Below are 22222 nucleotides of genomic sequence, written 5' to 3' on the forward strand. Positions count from 1 at the left end.
ATAAACACTGTAGGCAATGTCCTCCTTTAAGAAACCGGAGCGGCAGTGCTCTGTAGTCAAAAGCCAGAGACACCTGTTCGCTGTAACCTCCGTGCATTTTCTCTCAATAGCTACACATCTCTGCAGAGATCACACGTCATTAATGAACCCCCAAGTGATCAGTAGCGTGAAAAAGTAAGAGTAAGTAAAAATCCTAAATTTCATGGGCATTAAACTGCTTTGACCTTCATGAGCTTGACTAAGTTCAGAAAGTCTTCCTCCAATCATTTGGTCTTGGTTGAAACCTAAACTTTCATTTTTACTTACTCTCACAGAATTCACGCACGACCAAAAGAGTAAGTCTAAAAAAGATATCAGAAAAATGAAAAACCATCATTGGGGGATTAATGTTACTACCACAGAACATATACAACCTAGCACACATGTATGGTCATTTACCCATCACACGTGCCAACGGCATTTAGCTGCAGACACACCTACCAATATTGCCATGGTGAGCTCCTCTCTAATGTCTTCCAGGGCACCAATGTCTGCCCATGTCACGTTAGGGACAGTGACAAAGCCTTCCCTTTTGGCAGAGGGTTGGACGGAGGACAGAGCAACAATGAAATCATTCAACTCAATGCACAGTCCTTGCAGCTGCTCCTCTGAGAGGGGATCCTGGTTTCTTAGCAACCTCAGCAGACTTTGCAATTCATCCTTAACGGGAGCAATTGAGAGAAAAAAGGAAAAATCACAAAGTTTGTTGAAACATTACTTTTTGTACTTTTAAAAATTATTTCTCCAGTATTTCTACAAGCTATAGTAAACTTCTAAGTATTTTAATAATTATCTCCACTGACACAAGAAGTTAATTTTATTCTAAATAGATAACTGGGCAAGGAAAGGCACACCAATTATACTCAAATACAGAAGAATGATTTTTGCATCCTATACTATGGCTAGCTGTAGCAAATATAAGCAGTTGGCACAGATTCATTTCAATAACCATATTATTTCCACTTTTCATTTATAAATATTTAAGAGCAGCTGAATTTTGGTGAAATTAAAACAAAGTTACTCTGATGGCAGTAAGATTTCAGTCTTGAACTTCAAAGGCAGATTTCTTGCCTTGTGAAGAATATGAAAGGACAAGTATAAAAAGTAACTCTGAATAATGCAATTGATAAAATCCTAACTTATATGCAACATTATAAAAGGGATACATTTTTATTTTTAACAGATAAAATTGTGGTTCCAAATGAGTAAGGAAAAATAATTTGAAAACCAAATACCTAGATCTAAGTTCCTGCTCTGGAAAGTAGAGGGAGTAGGGCCTTAGGCAAGTCACAATCTCTTAACCTTGGTTTCTCTGATTATAAAATGAGGAAAGTAATGATCTTTACTTGGCAGTTACATGGATCAAATTATATAATATGTAGACACCCCCTGTGCAAACCTTCAAATGCCGTAAAAATGTTATTTTGAGGTTTCGTGATTTACAAAACTCAAAATTTTAACAGTGATCTAGACTGATCAATGTCCCTCTCACATGCATAGGACTGTCATCCAGAACCACCTGCAGCTAGAGATAAGAGTATGGTTGTGTCAGCACGTCCCTAGTCCGCCTAACCAAAGGTACCCAGGAAATAGAACTGAGTGCCCACTGCTCTAAGCGGAGTCAGCACACTCCCATAAAGGGCTAGGAGCTGTAGGACTCCTGTGTAGGGTCTGCTGTGAAAGGTGAAAGTAGAAATAGACAATACGTAAATAAATGACCACAGCTGTGTTCCAATACAACTTTCATTTACAAAAACAGCTGGTAGGCGGAAGGCTCCAGAATTTCATAATCATTATTGTAAAATGAATTTATTCAGGATAAACAAAAAAACAACAACAACCAACTTGTAATTTTGAAATTATAGACATTCTGGGCATAACTTATAATTATTCTGAAGATAAAATGCCAATACAACAGAAAATCATAAACCTCAACTACGACGCTTGCTTGTAAGGAAACACAAATGAAGAACATTGGAAGGCCAGCTTAGGTACCTGTCTAGAAAGCACCTGTGCTGTGGAAGTGGGCTCAGTTCCCATCCTTTCTCCCTGGCCTCCTTCAAATGGAAAGCCTTCCGTCTCAGGATCTTTCTTCTGTGCTTCCTGCAGCTGCATTAAGACCCTGCTGACGGCACACATGGCTGCCTCGCGGCAGAGTGCCATCAGATCCGCACCAACAAAGCCTGGCGTGAGGTGTGCTAAGTGACGAAAATGGAACGTTTCAGGAAGTCTTAGTTTTCTGCACAGCGTCTGAAGTATTCTGTAGAAAAGACAGAGGGAAAAGTCAGAGTCCCAACCTGCTAGTAAAAACAAGTCACTGAATATATTTATTTGAAATACAGTATTCCAAAATACTTCTTTACTAGATTTCTACTCCTAAAGAGAGCCCCGAGATATTTTTAGTTATTCGGTGGACATATCTTTGCTCTGCTGACATTCAACACCAACGACTAGGAAAGGCTGGTACTATAGCAAAACCCAGGTTTCAACTCTCTGGCAGCCATTTAATTATTTTTCCCAGAACCTCTGGTCTTAGGCAGGTTAGTGCAACAGGTTAAGGTATTGTACTCAGATTGAACCCACACATGGACCTGTGAACACTGCTTTATTCCATATTTTAGACACTGCCCTAAGCTGACCAGCCAAAGTAAAAATGGAAGCCACTGTTAATAATGGACAAGTGAGTATTGGTATGTAAGTCCATTATTACTGCTGAAAAAAGTCTGAAACAATTACCCTATTGATGAGCAAATTATTTTCTTAAAGCATTTATTTAATGTAGGCTTCTTCCCTTTCCAAATCAATTTAACTAGAGAGAGAGAGAGAGAGAGGTGGGAAGACAAGGTGACGTGCTTCTCACCCCTCCATTTCAGTTCAGATGACACAGTGGCACACCAGCTTCAGTCCCTAAGAGCGTACCTTTCCCTGGATGCTTCATCTGGGATACCAAGGCATATTTCCTGGTCGAACCTTCCTGCGCGTCTCAAAGCAGGGTCCAACGAGTCTGGCCGGTTAGTAGCTCCAATGACCAGGACCTGAGCTGTAGCAGCCACATTATTCAGATCTATGAGAAGCAGACACAGGATGACTGGTGAACAAGACACTTGACAACGAGGATAATAATGCTTACACAAGTCATTTAAGTGGTTAGAAAGTATGACACATTTTAACAGCAATAAACATATATAAAACTAACATTTCCTAAAAGCCTGATATGTGAGGAAGATAAATACACATGGTCCTCAAGCAGCTCACAATCTATTGAGAAACACAAAAGACATATTTTGTGAAGCATAATAACATTTATAAACAAAGCACCCCAGCCCTAGCTGGTTTGGCTCAGTGGATAGAGTGTCAGACTGTGGACTGAAGGGTCCCAGGTCTGATTCCGGTCAAGGCTCATATGCCAGGGTTGCAGGCTCGATCCCCAGTGGTGGGCGTGCAGAAGGCAGCCGATCAATGATTCTCATCATTGATGTTTCTATCTCTCTCTCCCTCTCCCTTCCTCTCTGAAATCAATTAAAAAAAAAAAAAAGCACCACAGTAACATGATGAGTGAGGAATAATGAAGAGTGGATGGACGCGGGAACATTCCATTCACAAAGGGCAGGATACTGATAAGCAGTGCTACAGTAATGAAATCCTACATGGGAGGAAAGGTGTGAGCGGAAGCACAAGGTGAGCAGTCCAACAACAGGGAGTCTGGGCAAGACAGAGGAGGACATGTCTCCAAACAGACTCTTGAGATGGGGAGATACAATCCAGTCTTCAGTTGCTCTGGCTTAATCCACAGCTAAATTTTTAGGCACAGACAGAATACAGGGCCAGTGTGTCTTTCGTAAGTATTATTTCTCTCAAATGATTTTTACCAACAAAAGCATACCTTCAGGTGAGGATTAAAAAAGAAGAATATAATTGCATTGAAATGGCAACATTTCCAAGACATGTTAAAGATTAAAAATAGCAAATTATAGAACAACTAGAGGCCCAGTGCATGACTGAATCATGCACGTGTAGGGTCCCCTCACGCTTTCGCTTCGATCAAGGGGGAGCTGGGTGCCTGTCCGCTGGTGCACCAGGCCTTTCAGAAGCCTCTGGCGCAGTGGAGGCTTCTGAAAGGCCTGGTGCCTGAGCGGACAGGCACCCAGCTCCCACGCTTTTGATCGCTGGTGCACCAGGCCTTTCAGAAGCCTCCGGCGCGGCGAAGGCTTCTGAAAGGCCTGGTGCACCAGCGGACAGGCACCCAGCTCCCCTGCTTTTGATGGTCCACGGTGGGATGTGAGCTCGCTGCCCCAGAGGCCCCTTCTGTGCCGCAGCACAGCCATGGCGCAGACGCTGAGCTTGCGCCGCCGCTGGCGATGCGAGCTCAGCGTCCCGCCGGCCCAATCGGCCACCCCGAGTCCCGCCCCCCGCGCCTCCTGGCCAATCGCGGGCATAGCGAAGGTACGGTCAATTTGCATATTTGTCTATTATTAGATAGGATGTGTATGGTGTAATCACAATGTTGTAAAAAGCAAAACAATATGTTAGTGTATTTATACATTTGTGTAAACTCGTTAAAAATAACTAAGTTACACTCCAAAAATTAAAATATTAATGATGTAATTTTTTTATGGAAATAAAAAGATTTGTTTTTTACTCTGAGTTTTACTCTATTTGAATGTTCGATATCCTCACATGTTACTTACACTATTAAAAACAAAGACAATTTATTCTCTTAAAGTGAATTCATTACTTTAAACTGACCATCCATGCAGGTTAGGAGCTGGGCTACAATTCTTCGTTCCATATCTTTTGAAGCAACTTCTCTTTTGGGGGTAATGGCATCAATTTCATCAATGAAAAGGATACAGGGAGCATTTGACTAGAAATGAGAATATCACAAAAGACAACCATAAATATATTTCCTGTACTGCAGCATCGTTTAGTTTTAAAAATCTTCACGTTCAAGGATCATTCACCAAAACAATAACCCTAAAGAAGGCAGTCACAGTGTATGACTTATCTGACTTAAGAGAAGCAAGATGCTTAAGAGACTCCATGTAAGAGAACAAATTTAAAGTCTTTTCATCAATCCATGTTTTATAATGATAAATTGACCACAATTCTTTTGTAAATTAGGCATACTTACTATGCTATAATTTATAAATTTTAACTTTATAAACTTTAACCCTTTGCACTTGCTTGCTTTTTTCTCGATTCCTTTATTCTAATGCTAACCGTGTCGAGTCACACTCGACATCTGAGTGCAAAAGGTTAAATAAGAAAACCTAAGCTTACTACAAATGTTATGTGTGTTCCTACCCATGTAAAAATATCTAAGCTTTGCCCTAGAATCTGCTATAAGTGGCATTTAGGAAGACTAGAGGCTTTATTTTTAATTTATTTTTATGTGGTAAAATATCCATAAAATTACTATCGTACCCATTTTAAGGGCACAGTTTAATGGCACTGGATATGTTCACACTCTGTGCAACCATCCAACCAGCTCCAGAACTTAAGCGTCATCCCTCACGGAACTGCGAGCGGCTGACTTGGAAGACTACCCTGAATCAGAAGGGGTGGCCAAGTCCCCAGGCAGCTGTGTGGAGAATGAGCATCTTTAGTCTTCTAAAAAATATACACTAGATAAGAGTTAAGGTAGAATAAGTTAGGATATAATATAAGCAACTGGAGTAGTCAAACTGGTAGAGACAGAAGTAGAATGGCGCTTGTCAGGTGCTGGAAGGAGGGGGAAATGGGGAGTTAGAGTGTTTAATGGGTAGAGCTTCAGTTTGGAAAGATGAAAACTTCTAGAGATGGAGGAGGGTGATGGTTACAGAGCAATATGAGTGTACTTAATGCCACAGAACTGTACACTCCAAAATGTTTAAAATGGTAAGGTAAACATATTTACCCCAATAAAAACAGAGACAAATAGATAGGGATCAGTTAAAATAAAAACTTTAGATAAAAATATCTATATATACAAGCTAAAACACAGCTTATTCTGAGTTACTCAGTGGCGAGGAGTGTCATTGATTATGTTGAGTCAGACTCTGAGCCCGGCTAAGACTCAAAACCACGCAATTGAAAAGGAAAGAGATTTGGCCCCTCACTAGCTGGTTCTCCTCCCAGCCCCGCTGATGACAATGTTCACAGAGAGGCACTTAGACTACTGGACACATGAGCCAGTTTCATGAGGTGTTCCAGAGACCAAAGGTCTCAGACACCACTGAAAGGTTTTAGAAGAATCCTCTCATTCAATGCTTTCAACAACCCCATGAGATTTGAGTAATACTATTAACCTAGTTTACTAGTAAGGAAGCTAAAGGTTAGAGTAGTTAAATATCTTGTCTGAGATTCCACAGTTACTAAGGGGTGGCACAAGGACTGAACCTATGCTTCAGACGCGAAAGTACAGATAATTAACGAGGACACTGTATGGACGCGAAAACTTTAACTGGACCCAAATGTCATCTTTCTCAGAAGTTCTTAAGCATACAAATTTAATGACATGAATTCCAACCAGGATAAAGTCCAAGCTGTAATTTCTCCTGTGACAGAACTATCTTTTCACAGCTTCAATTATGCAAACACAGAAGAGTTTATGCTGGCGTTTCTATGGTTGCTTTTATAATGTGATAATTCTAATGCTAAATTTTTTCACATTGCTTAAAAGGTGTTTGGCAATCCTAAATTGTGAAAAGTGAAAGTGAAAGAAATTATCACAAGGATAATCTCTTTTCAACATACACTACTGGGTATGACAGCCCAAAACTTCTCACCAATTTATCTTTGGTTTCAGATTCAACAGATTATTTTATCCAATGGTCCGTACCAGTAAATCTACTTTAAATATTTAGCCATCTTCATTTCTCAGCCTTTCGGCTAAGATCAAGTGTAAATATTCTGCCATCATGGGTAGCAAAAATTACCATGTTTACAAAAGAGTGGCCAGTGAATGGGTAATTAGGTAATATCTGAGGAAACAGGGTTTTCAATATAACTTTATACAATGTGACAACCTGACATTACTCATTAGCTAACTCACCAGAGCTTGTTCAAATAGTTCTCTCAGCTTCTGTTCAGATTCTCCAGATACTCCAGACACAATCTCTGTAGCAGCTACTTTGAGAATTGGAAGGTCAAGTTCCTGTGCACAAATGTATAAAAGAATGACCAAATTTTTGAATTTTCACTTCCTTCCTTTGTCCGTAGTCAGTCCCTCTCTCGTAATTACATTTTTAAAACGACGAATTTCCTAATATCTTTTTGTATTGATCCGACAGAAAACTTTATTTAAAAAATCTACGCTTTAATTCAGACACATTGACAAGATAGCTTTACAGATGCCACTATAAAACTCTGTTATCCTCTCCTCTGAATAAAGAATCTGGAATCTCAAGAGATGTTTCCCCCACTTAGAACTGAACCAAAACAAATTTGTCTTTTGAAGAGGAAACAGCAGGGGTTGTGACATAGTTGTTCCCCACACACTCTACTAGCATTGCTCTATCCTGAATCCAGACAGGTGGCCCGTTACTAGTCAGAGCGGGCAGGCTCTTTAAGTAGAGGAAGAGAAACTACCACTTCCCACCCCACAAATGGTGACAAGCCTGCCTAAATCCTACTCATTCTTCTGGCCATCTTGAAATTCCACTTCTGCAGTCATGTTTTCTTTGACCCCTCTTAACTTGGGTATCCCAAAACAATCATATGGCATTCCGCACCTTTTGTGTCTCTCACTTATTACCATTGTAACTATGTAGACATTTATTTGCATGAATGTTTCATGTCTGTCTCTCATATTAGACTGAAAAACTCCTTAAAGATAAAAACTGGCCCTAGCTGGTTTTGCTCAGTGGATAGAGCGCTGGTCTGCAGACTGAAGGGTCCTGGGTTCAATGCTGGTCAAGAGCACATGCCCAGGTTGTGGGCTCAATCCCCAGTAGGGTGTGCAGGAGGCAGCTGATCAATGATTCTCTAATCATTGATGTTTCTATCTCTCTCTTCCTCTCTGAAATCAATAAAAATAAAAAATAAAAAGATAAAAACTGGGTTTGTTGTATTTATCACTATATTTCAATGTCTGGCGCACAGCAGTCACACAATAGATTTATCCAACAAATGAATAAAATGATGCAAATCCATCAAGTTCTCCGTTATAAAGGCTTTTGTTTCATAGAGCACTAATCTATTAGTGATCAGTATAGCACCCTGTGCTTAAAATTTAAGTACTCATTTTGCATTTTATTATCCAAAACAGTTTCTGAAAAATCTGATGGGACTAAAATAAGACTGCTAACTTTTCGTTTTGCCAATTATCTTTTTTAGAAAGGACATTTTAACCCTAAAAAGTATAAAACCATTATTATCCTGAATAAACTTATATCTATAAAAAATACATCCTTAGTTTTCTTATTTCATTGCTCTTTAGAACTACTGGCTTAATGAGAAAGAGAAATAAAATGTAAAATGTAAATGTGTTTTTTAAAAAAAGGGGGCGTTGTTCACAGCTATATGATTTTGCTTCTCACCTAATCCTTGCCATATAAATAACTGGATACCAAAAATAGCATCTCAGGGGTGGGGGGGTGGGCTAGAAGGGGACAATAAAGATTTTAAAAATGGGGGGGGCAATGGGGCGATAAGGACACATATGTAATACCTCAATCAATAAAGGAAAAAAAAAATTAAAAAAAAGATTTAAAAAATAGCATCTCACGAACAGCAGCATGCAAGAGGTAAAATAGTGAAGGAGGAATCAGTCCTCTTGAGAATATGCCAAGTCTAGTTCAAGTTAACCAAAGAGTAAAAACAAACGAAGAACAACAAAAAATAACAAAAGCAACCAAGTGCCAGCAAACCTCACCCCAGCAATCGCATGTGCAAGTAATGTCTTCCCGCAGCCTGGTGGCCCATGAAGGAGAACTCCACGAGGGGGTGTGACGCCCAGGTGCTGGTACACCTCCGGGTGACGCATGTGTATGAGCATCTTGCAGACTTCCTAGCAGGGAAGAAACAGCACAGATGTCTTTCCCAGGCCAAGGGAGGAAGGAATCAACACGGAACGAAACGTCCTATTCTTGGGAGCAGCAAAATATAGGAGAGTGAGTCTATGCTTGGGATTTAGACCTGAGCTTGACTTCCAGCTCTGGTACCCAGTGTATGACCTCAGCAGTAACATCTCTCAGCTTCCATTTCCTAACGTCTACCTTGCAGATGTATAGAGAAATAACTAGCAGGGAACTGGAATAGAGCCAACACTGAAAATAAGCAGGAACATTATTATAGTACTTTTAAATACCAGCACTTATAAATTATAAAGCCTGTGGCTTATGCACGCTACAATTAAAGTGGGGACAAAGTTGAAGCTATTATGCTGCTTCTATCCCTCAATACCCTGCAGGGTACAAGTCAGGTTTGCTCTTCTCCCCTCCCCAGTCTCCTTTCCTACACCAGTTCCTATCAGAAACAAAGACGTGGACTTGATTTGCATAACTGATTAGCAATACCCACTGGAAGTAAAATTCTGAATCTGAATAACCTTTAGTGTCACATCATTGCCTCCAACATCTTCAAACTTCACGCTGGAGGTCTGGAAGTCTAGCCCCCTGGCTTTAGCTGGTAAACGAAAAGGGAGGAAGTGAAAAGGTTAGTGATTCAGTAGCAACTCAGAATTATACTTAATAATTGTTAAGTAAACCAAGATCCATTAGCTATTGACACATTTTCCAAGAAATGTCTCTGCACATGGAAGGTCCCCCACGCAGATCAGCCTGGGAGAGTGATGCCTCCCTCCAAGCAAACACGGCCACCACCACCCACAGACCTGCGTCGCACCTTTCTTTTGCAGGACAGCTTCTATTTCCCCATCCACTTCCTGAAGATCTTCTTTCTTCCTTTTGCTTCCTTTGCTCTTTAACCTGCCTTTCCTTTTCTTATTACTCTCCAGAAGAGACGACTCTTTGGAATCCTGGATGATTAAAGCAAAGGGATTTGGAAAAGATCCATTACTAATTCAACACGAGAAAGATTTTGGCAAACCAAAAGGCTTGGTTCTTGGAAACCTCTTAGAGATGCCTTGTCCAAGAGAAATACAATGCGGGCCACATAGGTAAGCTTATATACTCTAGAGCCCCATTTAAAAAAGCTGAAATTATTTTAATAATCTATTTTATTTAATCAAATATATTCAAGGCATTACCATTTCAATATAGCGTCAGTGTAGAAAATTAACAAGGTGTTTTGTATTGTTTTTGTAATAAATCTTCAAAGACCAATGTGAACTTTATGCTTATAGCAAGCACATCTAATTTCCCACTAAATTCTCAAGGGAAATACTTAGCATGTATTTAGATTTCATAAAATTTACAGCTGAAAAGGTAGATTCCCTTTACAGCTGAAAAAGTAATTCACTTACCCAAGCTGGCCAAACATACTTAGAAATGCATTGCCAAGAACTATTCGTTTTTAAATTTAAATTTCAGTTCCTCATTTGTACAGTCAAATTCCAAGTGCTCAACAGCCACATGTGGCCAGCACTTTCCGCACTGGAGCAAAGGGGCAAATACAGCCAGTCTATTGTGGGACAGATTACTCTAAATCCCCTCTCATCCTGCCAACCACTGAAAACAGTAAGTTAAGAATGATGCTCAATGTGGCCAGTATGTGGTAATTCATCAATCTTTACTTTCCTTTTTGTATATTTCAATTTTAAAAATTTTTAAAAAATAGGGCGTTTATTTATTCTATATACTCTTATCGTGCATCCATTTATGTAGAATCCCTTTACCCTAAAGTGAAAATAAACCAAATTGCTATTTAACAGCTATCTTTCCTGTTCCCTACAACTGTTAACTTTCTGTAATATATCCCTCAAGTAGTAATTCTATTTTTTTAAATCTAATCTGTAGATATTTTTCCATGGATTTTTAGAGAGACTGGAAGAGAGAAGGAAAGACAAAGAGAAACATCAATGTAAGAGAAACACATTGATTGGTTGCCTCCTGCACGCACCCTAACCTGGGCCTGAACAGGGAAGGAGCTTGCACCAAGGCATGTGCCCTTGACTGGAATCCAACCTGGGACCCTTCAGTCCACAGGCTGACGCTCTATCCACTGAGCCAAACTGGCTAGGGCCCAAGTAGTCATTCTTTAACTCTCACTAGTAAATGCATCTCAGGAAGTTCATTAGCACCAATTCAACAAACTGACTGACAAGTAATTACATGCTAGATGTATTTTAGCCAGGGACACATACACAAAACAAAGCCCCTGCTCTCTTAGAGCTGATATTCTAGTGAAGACAAAAAATGAAACAAAACAAAACCCAACCACACAATTACCCAAGTCAGGGGGTCAAAAGTACTTAAAAAAAGAAATACAGCAGCGTCAGGAAAGAACGCCCAAAGATGTGCTGGCTTAGTCATGTCAGAAAAGGCCTCTAGTGAAGAAGGCGCGTGGAAAGAGCTTGAAGGAATGAGGAGGAACCACTGGCATCTGGGGAGGGTCCAGACAGAAAGAACAAGTGCAAATGCCTCAAGAGAGAGGGTGCTTGGTGTGTTCTAGAAACAGCGAGCGGCCACTGTGGCCAAAGCAAAGCCGGCAGGTGTGGGTGGAGGGCAGTGGATGAGACTAGGGCAGCAGGGCAGCCAAATCACACGGGGCTTTGCTGGCAACTGCAAGAGCTTTGACTTTAGACTAACGAAGCCACTGGAGGATTTTTAATACATGATTGACAATGACCTGACTTAACCCATAAGAAAGACATCTCTGTGTGAAGAATAAACTGGGGAAACAAGAGTGGAAGCAAACTCCAGGTGGAAGGTCATTTCAATAGTTAAGACAAGGAAGAGTAGATGGAGGTCTAGGATGGAAATGATGGCAGCAGTAGAAGTTCCTATGTCTTTTATTTAACACAATAATTTGCTTAATATTATCCTCAATGAAAAGACGGCACTGTGCTCTAACTACGTGGGGCTAAAATTTCACTATAAAAATACCTCTATCTCAGATGATGGCTTTTTATTATTACTTGTCTCTTCTGATAGGTCCAGGAAAAAACTGTCTTTCTTTCCACCTGGAGTTCTGTCAATGAACCATCCTCCTTCAGAGCCTCTGGCCGGGGTCTTCGACGGAATGGAGCCGGTTTTAGACGCTATCGGTGGTGCTGAATCGCTGGTTTCTCTTTGCTCCCCCTCGGGAGTACTGGCAACAGAATCCGGGTTTCCTTTCCGATATAAGGAGAGCAGGGAAGAGTTCATGTGATTTGCCAACTGGGAGAAACATGATTTTAGCATAAGTTACTCAATAGGTACTCATGAAGGTCTGACGGCCTATATTAACACATTTTCTACTTTATGCTTCCAACAACTTCTCTCATAACGCTTATAGTCAGAAAAATAGGTGTTTGCAATGAGATGATTTCAACACAAATATTTACTACCCAAAAAGGTGTATCCCCTTGCCACTCCAAGTTACTGTACCAATTCATAATTGGCAGTTAAATAAAACTAAATAAGAATTTTTAAAAATATAACAGAAGTATGAAAACGAGCTGGTAGGCTGTCAATGAGAATCACTACTATCCCATCAATTAAAAACTAATCACATATATCTGAGTATCATCATGGTTATTAATAAATTAAAAAACTGAAGTAATGGGGAAAAAAAGTTACAAGTAATTTTATATATTATTCCCATGCTTCCCTTTAATCCAAGTCTATTTATTGGTAATGTTAATTCTGGCAGAAAATGTATCCTTTTCTTCATTTTTACTATGAATTCCTCTTTCTGTACATGTCTGCCCTTTATATGGCCTTTCTCTTCCCTTCTTTTTCCCTGTTTTTATAATAGGCTATAAAAACAAATATGGGCACAACAGTTAACCCCAGAGTTCACTAACACTGTACACAGGAAGTATTTAATTGTTTACATGAAGATGTTCAAAGTCTCTCACTGTATTCCTCACTGATTTTTCTCTAAGGAGGTTGATCATGATTTTTAAAAGAATCCAAGTATGTCCATTAAATGTTACCTGTGGATCTGGGTAATCTTCTATATTTGAATCATCATCTGAATAGCTTTCAGTATACCTGAATGAAAAGAGGAAAAAAAATTGTAAAGGCTTTTCTCTTACATCTTAAAAAAAATTACTAACTAAAACAGGAAAATACACTGAGGGAGAATATTATTATGGTGGTTCACTGTACATGCTTTGGGATCAGAGAAATCTGGACTCAAAATACAGCTTTACCAGTTATTTACCAGTTTCTATTTAATCTCTCTGAGCCTCAGCTTCCGTATCTCCAAAATGGATATCTCACTGGATTATTAGAAGATTAAAAGAAAGCTTGCAAATCAGAAAAAAAAAAAAGAGAAGAAAAAAAAAGAAAGCTTGCAAAGTCCTTAATACCTAGTAAATGCTTAATAAATTGTGGCTTCCATTAGCTGAGCAATAAATAAAAGTGAAATGTATATTCCCACTAGATCAAAGGGTCTCATTTAGGAATATCCGAAGCCAGGAGAAGAAATACTCCAGTAAGCCATGTAACCAAATGGAACATGGCCTGACAAAGACAACAACACAGCATTTTGAAAGCTGACTCTTCGAGTGGGAGTTTGTGAAAGAGAAAGGAACATTCCAGGTACAGAACACTGCAGGTAAGGACTGGAGAGGTAAGTGTTATACTACAGCGCCTCCTGGGCAACGAAGAGCCACTGAAAGTTTTACGAGTAGAAATATAATGTGATCAGATTCATGTGCTAGATAGAAAAAACCCTAGGTTCCGTAATCCTTACTCATTATCCTCTTCACCTTGTCTTGCTCTTTTTGCCAGATGTTCATCTTCTAATTCGGTTAGATTCTTAAGTTCCTTCTCACTAGTAATTATGCTAAATACTGAAACAAAAAGAAAAACGCCATGAGCTAAAACCATTCTGTAATTTTATTAATGATTCATTTGTAACACTAACAGACTCACCTTTTTCTACCTGAATCCTAAAAGCATTCCTTTTTCTTCGACCGTAGTCTATGCTGAAAAAGATGACAGAAGTTTAGTACAGGGGTCTCCCCCACATAAGTTTGCATGAATATATAATTGTGCCACTGAATTTACACTGACCATAAACCTATTTTCAAACAACTTTGGAGTTTACACTTTTACAACTATAATTTTTCTTGATATTCTACAGAACAGGCCAAAAGAGCTAAGCAACTGGGACCACGCATCCTCCTTTTAAAAAAAAAAAAAAAAAGGGAAGAAGGACTCCCCAGGAGGCTCAGAGGCTGGCAGAGCTGCCACGGCCACCATGGACCCAATGAGCACAGACGAGCCCAAGGGACAGGGCCCTGAGCCACAAGACTGAAGTCTAGTGGGATTCACGCTGCTACGTTTCAGACTGGCTGAACACCATAACCCCTTTCTTCTTTCCAATTTCTCCGTTTTGGAATGAAAATGCCTATCCTATACCTGTCCACTACTGTATTCTGTCTTTTTAAAAATATGTTTTTATTGATTTCTGAAAGAGGAAGGGAGAGGGAGAGAAAATTATCAATGAAAGAGAACCATCAATTGGCTGCCTCCTGCACGCCCCCTACAGGGGATTGAGCCTGCAACTCAGGAATGTACCCTGCCGGGGGAATCGAACCAGTGACCTCTAGGTGCATGGGAAGATTCTCAACCAACTGAGCCATACCAGCGAGGGCCACCATTGTATTTTGGTAGCAGATAACTTGTCTGGTTTTCCAGGTTCACAGCTGGAGAGGAACTCGGCCTCAGAATGAATCATAGCTCCAGTCACACCATACCTGGGTTAGATGAGATTTAGATGTGATTTTGGAGTTAGAATTGAGACCGAAATGGGTTAAGACTTCTGGGGTTGCTGCTCTTTTACTTGTGAGCGAGAAGGATCAAGTTTGGGGAGGCAAGCGGCAGTGTTGTGAACTGAGTTGTGTCCCTCCAAAATGCATACGATGAAGTTCCAACCCTGAGTACCTCAGAACGTGACTGTATTTGGAAACAGGACCTTTAAAGATGTAACTCAGGTAAAATGAGGTCATGTAAACGGGACTTAATCCTATGGGACTGGTGTCTTCATAAGAGGAGAGTAGGATACAGACACTTATACACAGAGGAAAGACCATGTGAAGACATAGGAGAACACAGCCATCTGCAAACCGAAACTCCCGTGTAGCCGTCCGGGCTGAGTGACACATTTCTGATAGTCAGAAAGCTGAGGGAGATCATTTCTGATGGTTTAATTTTTTTAATGAAGCAGGAAAAGAAGTAATATTCCTGACCAGACTATAAGGTACTAAAAGATAAGATGTAGCCTTTACCCCTAGTAACAAAGATATCTCTTTGCCCATAACACATGATTGGTAAATGTTTGTATACTAGTAACTTACTTGAATTGTGAACTTAGGGACTAGAGAACTAATGTCAGCAGTTATTAATATCAATGGGAAATTTAGGCAGGATGGAAAGTTTAAAAATGATAGGAAAGAAACAACAAACAACAACAATGGAACAAAATGGAAGGAAAGAAAAGCAAGAATTGCACACTCTATTTCCTTACCTGTACATTCTTTGTAAATCAGATGCCATGATTCCAGTGTCCACATATTTGCCACATCTGTTACTGGTGAGGTACTAAAACAGAAAATAGGATAAATATAAACACGCAATATTTCAAACTCAGAGATTTTATTTATTTATTAAACATATCTTATTGATTTTTTACAGCGAGGGAGGGGATAGAGAGTTAGAAACATCGATGGGAGAGAAACATCTATCAGCTGCTTCCTGCACACCTCCTACTGGGGGATGTGCCCACAACCAAGGTACATGCCCTTGACCAGAATCGAACCTGGGACCTTTTAGTCCGCAGGTCGACGCTCTATCCACTGAGCCAAACGGGTTAGGCTCAAACTCAGAGATTTTAATGGACAAATAAGAGACTGGACTACTCAACATGTCATATTTCAATGTAAACTCTTCATTAATAAAGCATACCAGAAACATAAATAAAAATCACTAAATGATTGTCACATCTGGAATTGGAGAATTTAATTAAAATTATTAATCACTATGACACACAAAAACACTAACTAGAATAGCTATAAGGTAGTGAGGACTTATTATATTCTAGGTTCCCAAATATCCCAGAACAAAGCACTAACCTCCCAAAGACACCAAGGGGTATGTTAAATTTGAAGGAACACGGTAATATTTGACATCTGCCCAACACTGTAGGAATTATAGCCTGAGACAGTTCATGGCTTCAATATTAAACCACCTTTTGCTGATGTCATATCTGCAAAACTGGGTTTTCAGCAGCTGCTATAATAAAAAGCAAATCCCATGTAAAAATCAATGTGCAGCAGGATGAGAATGGCAGAAACGACCTGAGTGCAAAGTAGGAGAAGTCCCTTAGGCACATGAATCCCATTCTGAAGTGTGGTTACTGAAGAATGAAATATATTAATTTTCTTTCAATTTTTACCTATTATAATCTCAAAAGGCTGAGTTATTTGAACTAAGTAGCTATTAAGTTGCTAGGACCTAACTACCTAATAAACAACCCATTAGGTATTGCTTTTGGTCTAGGAGCACCGTGAAAATATCAATGAGAAACTAAGGCCCTGTGAGCCTGTCCCAGGGGGCCTTTTACACACTATCTCTTAGTACTCACACTCCTATGAGGTAAGACGTTGAAGATGAAGCGTAAATTAAATTAACCTTTAAAAGGTTAATTACTGCTCGGCCTGTGTGGCTCAGTGGTTGAGTGTCGACCTATGAAACAGAAGGTCACTGTTCGATTCCCGGTCAGGGCACATGCCCAGGTTGTGGGCTCCATCCCTAGAGTGGGGCGTGCAGGAGGCAGGAGATACATGATTCTCTCTCATCATTGATGTTTTTCTCTCTCTCTCTCCCTCTCTCCCTTCCTCTCTGAAATAAATAAAAATATATTTTAAAAATAAATAAAAGGTTAATTAGTTTCTCAGAAGCACATTAGGTTTTAGGGCCAGATTTCAAACCTTGCATGTCTAAGTCAACTTCCATGTTTCAATACTTGTTAGTTATCCAGTCCAGGTCCCCCATTTGATAGAGCAAGATTCTTCTTAAGAATCCTAATACATGGTAACACTCTGCATAAATGCTTCCGATGACAAGAGACTAGGTAGCAAAAGCTGGACTGTTCTACTTAACCTTCCCCTTCACTGGACTCCTATAATATGCTGCCATATATTATAGTCAATTTTGAATTACATATATTTGTACATATCTCATACCCACTGCAATTCAAAAAAGCTCCTTGACAGCAACAGAAATAAACCCATTTTAATCTGCTAAATTTTGGGGGTCTTTGTAAGCAGCAGTAGATAGAATATGCTAGTTAAAAGGAGGCAACTGTACCATTTGTGGGAAGATGTCTAAAGTATACCGCTAAGTGAAGAAAGCAGAATTGATACAAATAACTGTGTGATTAAAAGAAAATGAATACATACATATGCAAGTGTGTAAACGCATACAAAGTTTTAAGAAAGATGCAACAGAGACCTCTGGAGACGTGGAGTGGAGGTGAAAGGAATTCTTCCTTTTCATTTTATGCCTTCTGTTCCTTTTATTTTAAACCATAAGAACCTACTGCTTTTATAATGAACCAAAGTAAAAGCAATAGAGGAGCCCTAACCGGTTTGGCTCAGTGGATAGAGCGTCAGCCTGAGGACTGAAGGGTCCCAAGTTCGATTCCGGTCAAGGGCATGTACCTTGGTTGCGGGCACATCCCCAGTGGTGGGTGTGCAGGAGGCAGCTGATCGATGTTTCTCTCTCGTGGATGTTTCTAACTCTCTATCCCTCTCCCTTCCTCTCTGTAAAAAAATCAATTAAAAATATTTTTTTTAAAAAAGCAATAGAGAAAACTTCTAATGTCAAATGCTAAAGGACAATCAAGTGTGTTGAGGACTGAGAAGAGGCCAATTAGGAGTCCCTGATCAGAGACCTGAGTAAGGTGAAGCAAGCTGTAGGACCAGCCAGCAGAGTCATTCAGAGTGAGTGAATTTCAAGAGCAAAAGTCCTGTGCTTGGCATGTTTGAGAAGGCCCATGTGCTTAGGACAGTGCAAGCGAAGGTGAGAAGAAAAGAAAAAAGCAAAAAAGACAAAACAGGGGTCAAGGGGCCAAAACACGTAGGGCTTTTTTTAAGGTGGGTTTTACTCCAGATGTCTGACAAGTCAACTGAAGGGTGTGGGGCAGGACCCTGGCAAACTCCAATTTTCCCAGGTAGGGAGGGGTGCGTGCAGGAGGCATTCTCACATGGATGTTTCTGCTCTGTCTCTCCCTCTCCCGAAGATATGGATTAACCAAAATAAATAAATAATAAAGTGAAAATATATATATATGTAAAACAAAAACAAACAAACAAAAAACCAAAACGGAGATGGCATAGCGTCCGGTAAGGTAACAGAAAAACAAGAAAAGCATACAGCTCTCAAAGTATAATGTAAAGAAAAATTTCTCCCTTCTTCTAAATAAGATTGCTTCCTGACTGTACCATTCCAAAACATTTAGCACACACTGCTTTCTACTAATAATTATGAAGATGAGGGGGGGAGGGGGGGAAACACCTTAAAGTGAGTATTATAAAGTCCCATCCATACTACCTATTTTTACTGTATCCCAACCTGACCCCAAGTTTCTTGAGAATGGAAATGCTTTATGGTCCCCAAAGCATAAAGTGGGGAGTGTCCGAAGACCGATTCTGTCCTAACTTCACGACAGGAAGATTTTTAACTCGAAGGCCATCTCCGCTCTCCTTCCTGATCTGCGCGGAGGGGCACCAGGCCCGGGCAGGCCCCCGGGCTGCGCCCTCCCACCCCGGCGGGTCCTAGACACGCCGCCCCCACGGCGGGAGCGCAGGCCCCGCACCGCGGGCGGCGGAGTGGAACTGCCAACAGCCCCACCGGGGCGGGTGGCTAGGCCAGCCCGACGTGGGAGCCGCCCCGGAAGGCGCCGTGGGCAGCGGGCGCGGACCACTGTGAGGCCCACCTGGATGACTCGCTGCTTCAGCTTATTGTCCACGAAACCTGCAGGTCTGGGCTTCATCCCGTCTGTCTCCGCCGCCACTGCCGGGACGCCGGCGTCACGTGATCCGGGGGGGTCCTTCCTCGGGGCTGCCCGCAGCAATCGCCGGACCAGCTGCGCCCGAAATGAGCCCCCACCCGGCCCGGCGCACGCCGCTCCCCGCGGGATGTGTGTACCGCGGGCGAGAGAAAAACTACGGAGAAGAACGAGCAGGCTTGGAAAACCATCAGGGAGTTTCTAGGAGCCTTATTTTGCAGGCCCGTGCAACAGTCCCTGGATGACAAGGACCCCTTTGAACAAGCTCAACTTTATTGTTCCCAACTGTGCGAACAAGCGCACGCGGCGGCTGCGGGGAGGGTCCAGTCGGGCTCTATCATCGGCGCCTGTTGGTAAACTTGTTTTTTGTTTATTTTACCCCGAGCGTTCCAGCCACACCTCTAGTAGGGTACAAAGTTAATCTTGGCCTAGAATCTTAACAAAACCGGAAGCTTTGTAGACACTTGGGACGATAAAATAAATAAAAAAATAAAAACCCACCGCCACTCTGCGGCTTGCTTTTCTAACTTACTTACCCTTGTCTGGAGGCCGATAAAAAGGCTGGGTGTCAAAAGACGGGGTCACCCAGATAGCTAAACCATCTTGTACATTTGGAAATCATTTGACCTTATGCCATTTAAAAAATATATATTTTATTGATTTTTTGTTTTTTTTTACAGAGAGAAAGGGAGAGGGATAGAGAGCTAGAAACAGCGATGAGAGAGAAACATCAATCAGCTGCCTCCTGCACACCCACTACTAGGGATGTGCTGGCAACCAAGATACATGCCCCTGACTGGAATCAAACCTGGGACCCTTCAGTCTGCAGGCCGACGCTCTATCCAGTGAGCCAAACGGGTTAGGGCCTTATGCCATTTTTGACAGATGATTTGTTGAGCACATCCAGTGCAAGAATTTTATTAAACACTAGAGGCCCAATGCATAAAATTCTATGCAAGAGTAGGCCTTCCTTCCCCCGGCTGCAGGCACCCCCCAGGCACCCGGACCTGGGCTTCCCTTGCAGTCTTGGCATCATCCAAAGGTCATCCAGAAGGACATCCAGTCTAATTAGCATATTACGCTTTTATTATTATAGATATGTATTTGCCCCTGCAAATTATGTAGCCCATACAGACCTGAAGTACTCTGGAATGGCACCTACTATATATATATATATAATTTTTTTTTTTATTTCAGAGATGAAGGGAGAGGGAGAGAGAGAAATATCAGTGATGAGAGAGACTCATCCATGGATGGCCTCCTGCATGCCCCACACTGGGATTCGAGCCTGCAACCCTGGCATGTGCCCTCAACCTGGAATCCAACCGTGACCTCCTGGTTCATGGGTCCATGCTCAACCACTGAGCCACACCGGTTGGGCTAGAATAGTACCTTCAGGTCAAGGAGTGTGTTTTCACCTCTTGACTGCCTCAGGTGCAGTAGGCAATAATTGAAAGTAAGTTAATACTAGATACCAATACTGGTATACTTGAATATTTTTACCATTGGAATTATTTCCACTATTTATTGCCCTGAAGACAATTTTACGTTAATCCCAGTGTTCAGAATTTACAATACCGTACATCTAAACCAAAAAGATACCGAGTAGTAACCTGAATGCATGTACATCTTACTAGTAAGAACTTACTGCAGTAATTAAATGGCCTCTATTCTTTTTTTTTTTAATGATTCGAGAGTGGGAGAGAGAGAAAAACATTGATGTAAGAGAGAAATCAGTCAGTTGCCCCCCGCACACCCCAGGGAATTGAATTGAACCACCAACTGAGCCACACCAGCCAGGGAAAATGTCCTCCATTTTTTAAAGATGCAGCCCCACCTGGTGGTGGTGGCACATTTCACCTCCTGTTCCTCATACCTTGGCTCCACCAGTCCCAACCCCTGCAAATTTTCTACCTCACTAGCAAACAACCTCTTGTCTAAATGTGCTTTATACTTAGGTTGACCTATGTGCTCATTTACTCAGGACAGTCCTGATGTTTGCCTCTTGATCCAGCATGATTATTAATAGTATCCCCTTTATGGAAAGAAATGAGAATCAACTAAATGAGACTAGGCAAAGACTATTCAGAGCTTGCAATAATAGCAAGGGAGTCAGCCACCATTGCTTGCATTTTGGCAGAGACTCAAAGGCAGGCAAAGGAATGGGAACACTTTATAACTGAAAAAGGGAAGGTTTCGGGTATTCCCTGATTGGAGACTATTGTCATGGGGAAGCTGTTCGTGGCTAAGTGGAAGCAGGGCATCCTATATGACTAGTTAGGGGGAGCATTTTTGAAAATTTCTCACATGGCAAAGAAATGCTACTGTGTGTCCAGAAGATTACAAGCATTCAGTAAATTCTCCTTGGTTAATTCCTTGTCATAATTTCTTGACATAATTAGATTAGACATCGAACAGACTGTCAAATTACAGTGGGAAAGCAGGGGAGTGTTGGGGAGGTGGGGGGGAAGAGATCAACCAAAGGACTTGTATGCATGCATATAAGCACAACAAATGGACAGAAGACATTGGGGGGTGGGATGAGGGCATGCGACAGGGGGTAGGGGAGGCTGGGGAAGGTCAAGGGGGGGGAAAGGAGATATATGTACTACTACATGTAATACTTTAAACAATAAAAAAAAACTATTTAGCCGAAACCGGTTTGGCTCAGTGGATGGAGCGTCGGCCTGCGGACTCAAGGGTCCCAGGTTCGATTCCGTCAAGGGCATGTACCTTGGTTGCGGGCACATTCCCAGTAGGGGGTGTGCAAGAGGCAGCTGATCGATATTTCTCTCTCATCGATGTTTCTAACTCTCTATCCCTCTCTCTTCCTCTCTGTAAAAAATCAATAAAATATATTAAAAAACAAAACAAACTATTTTAAAAAATTAGATTAGAGAGACCTTGCCCACCTCTTTGACAGGTACTCGTCCTAATGAACTACATTTCCCAGCATGCATCGGAATCAAGGCGGTTTAAATATGGACTACAATTCCCGGCATGCCGCGCCCCGGCAGAATGGATGACACGCCCCAGCAAGGGGGGTGGAGAGCCTATCAGGGCGGGGTGGGGCGGG

At 41.2% G+C, this 22222-nt stretch overlaps 1 protein-coding gene across 5 annotated transcripts in view; it reads right to left on the reverse strand.

Annotated features, from left to right (window-relative positions):
- The window catches only part of NVL (nuclear VCP like), a 52610-nt gene extending 33425 nt beyond the window's left edge, over window positions 1-19185 (reverse strand). For 2 of the 5 annotated variants that reach the window (XR_013813107.1, XM_079763586.1), the window contains exons 1-14: window positions 19075-19179; window positions 15604-15677; window positions 14007-14059; window positions 13825-13924; window positions 13061-13118; window positions 12027-12299; window positions 9865-9997; window positions 9569-9645; window positions 8894-9028; window positions 7073-7174; window positions 4786-4903; window positions 2959-3103; window positions 2035-2299; window positions 481-699 (exon numbers count right to left, since the gene is read on the reverse strand). Coding sequence is in view for 4 of the 5 variants with exons in the window: in XM_079763586.1 (XP_079619712.1) it covers window positions 481-699; window positions 2035-2299; window positions 2959-3103; window positions 4786-4903; window positions 7073-7174; window positions 8894-9028; window positions 9569-9645; window positions 9865-9997; window positions 12027-12299; window positions 13061-13118; window positions 13825-13924; window positions 14007-14059; window positions 15604-15677; window positions 19075-19131 (1809 nt within the window). In the remaining variant the exon portion in view is untranslated. Of the gene's footprint in view, window positions 1-480; window positions 700-2034; window positions 2300-2958; window positions 3104-4785; window positions 4904-7072; window positions 7175-8893; window positions 9029-9568; window positions 9646-9864; window positions 9998-12026; window positions 12300-13060; window positions 13119-13824; window positions 13925-14006; window positions 14060-15603; window positions 15678-19074 lie in introns of those variants that run through there. The other 3 variants (XM_079763587.1, XM_079763588.1, XM_079763589.1) reach the window with 3 other exon arrangements.
- Between the last annotated feature and the right edge of the window lie 3037 nt (window positions 19186-22222).

The sequence above is a fragment of the Cnephaeus nilssonii genome (genome assembly GCF_951640355.1).
Source record: "Cnephaeus nilssonii genome assembly, chromosome: 23".
NCBI classification, from domain to species: domain Eukaryota; kingdom Metazoa; phylum Chordata; class Mammalia; order Chiroptera; family Vespertilionidae; genus Cnephaeus; species Cnephaeus nilssonii.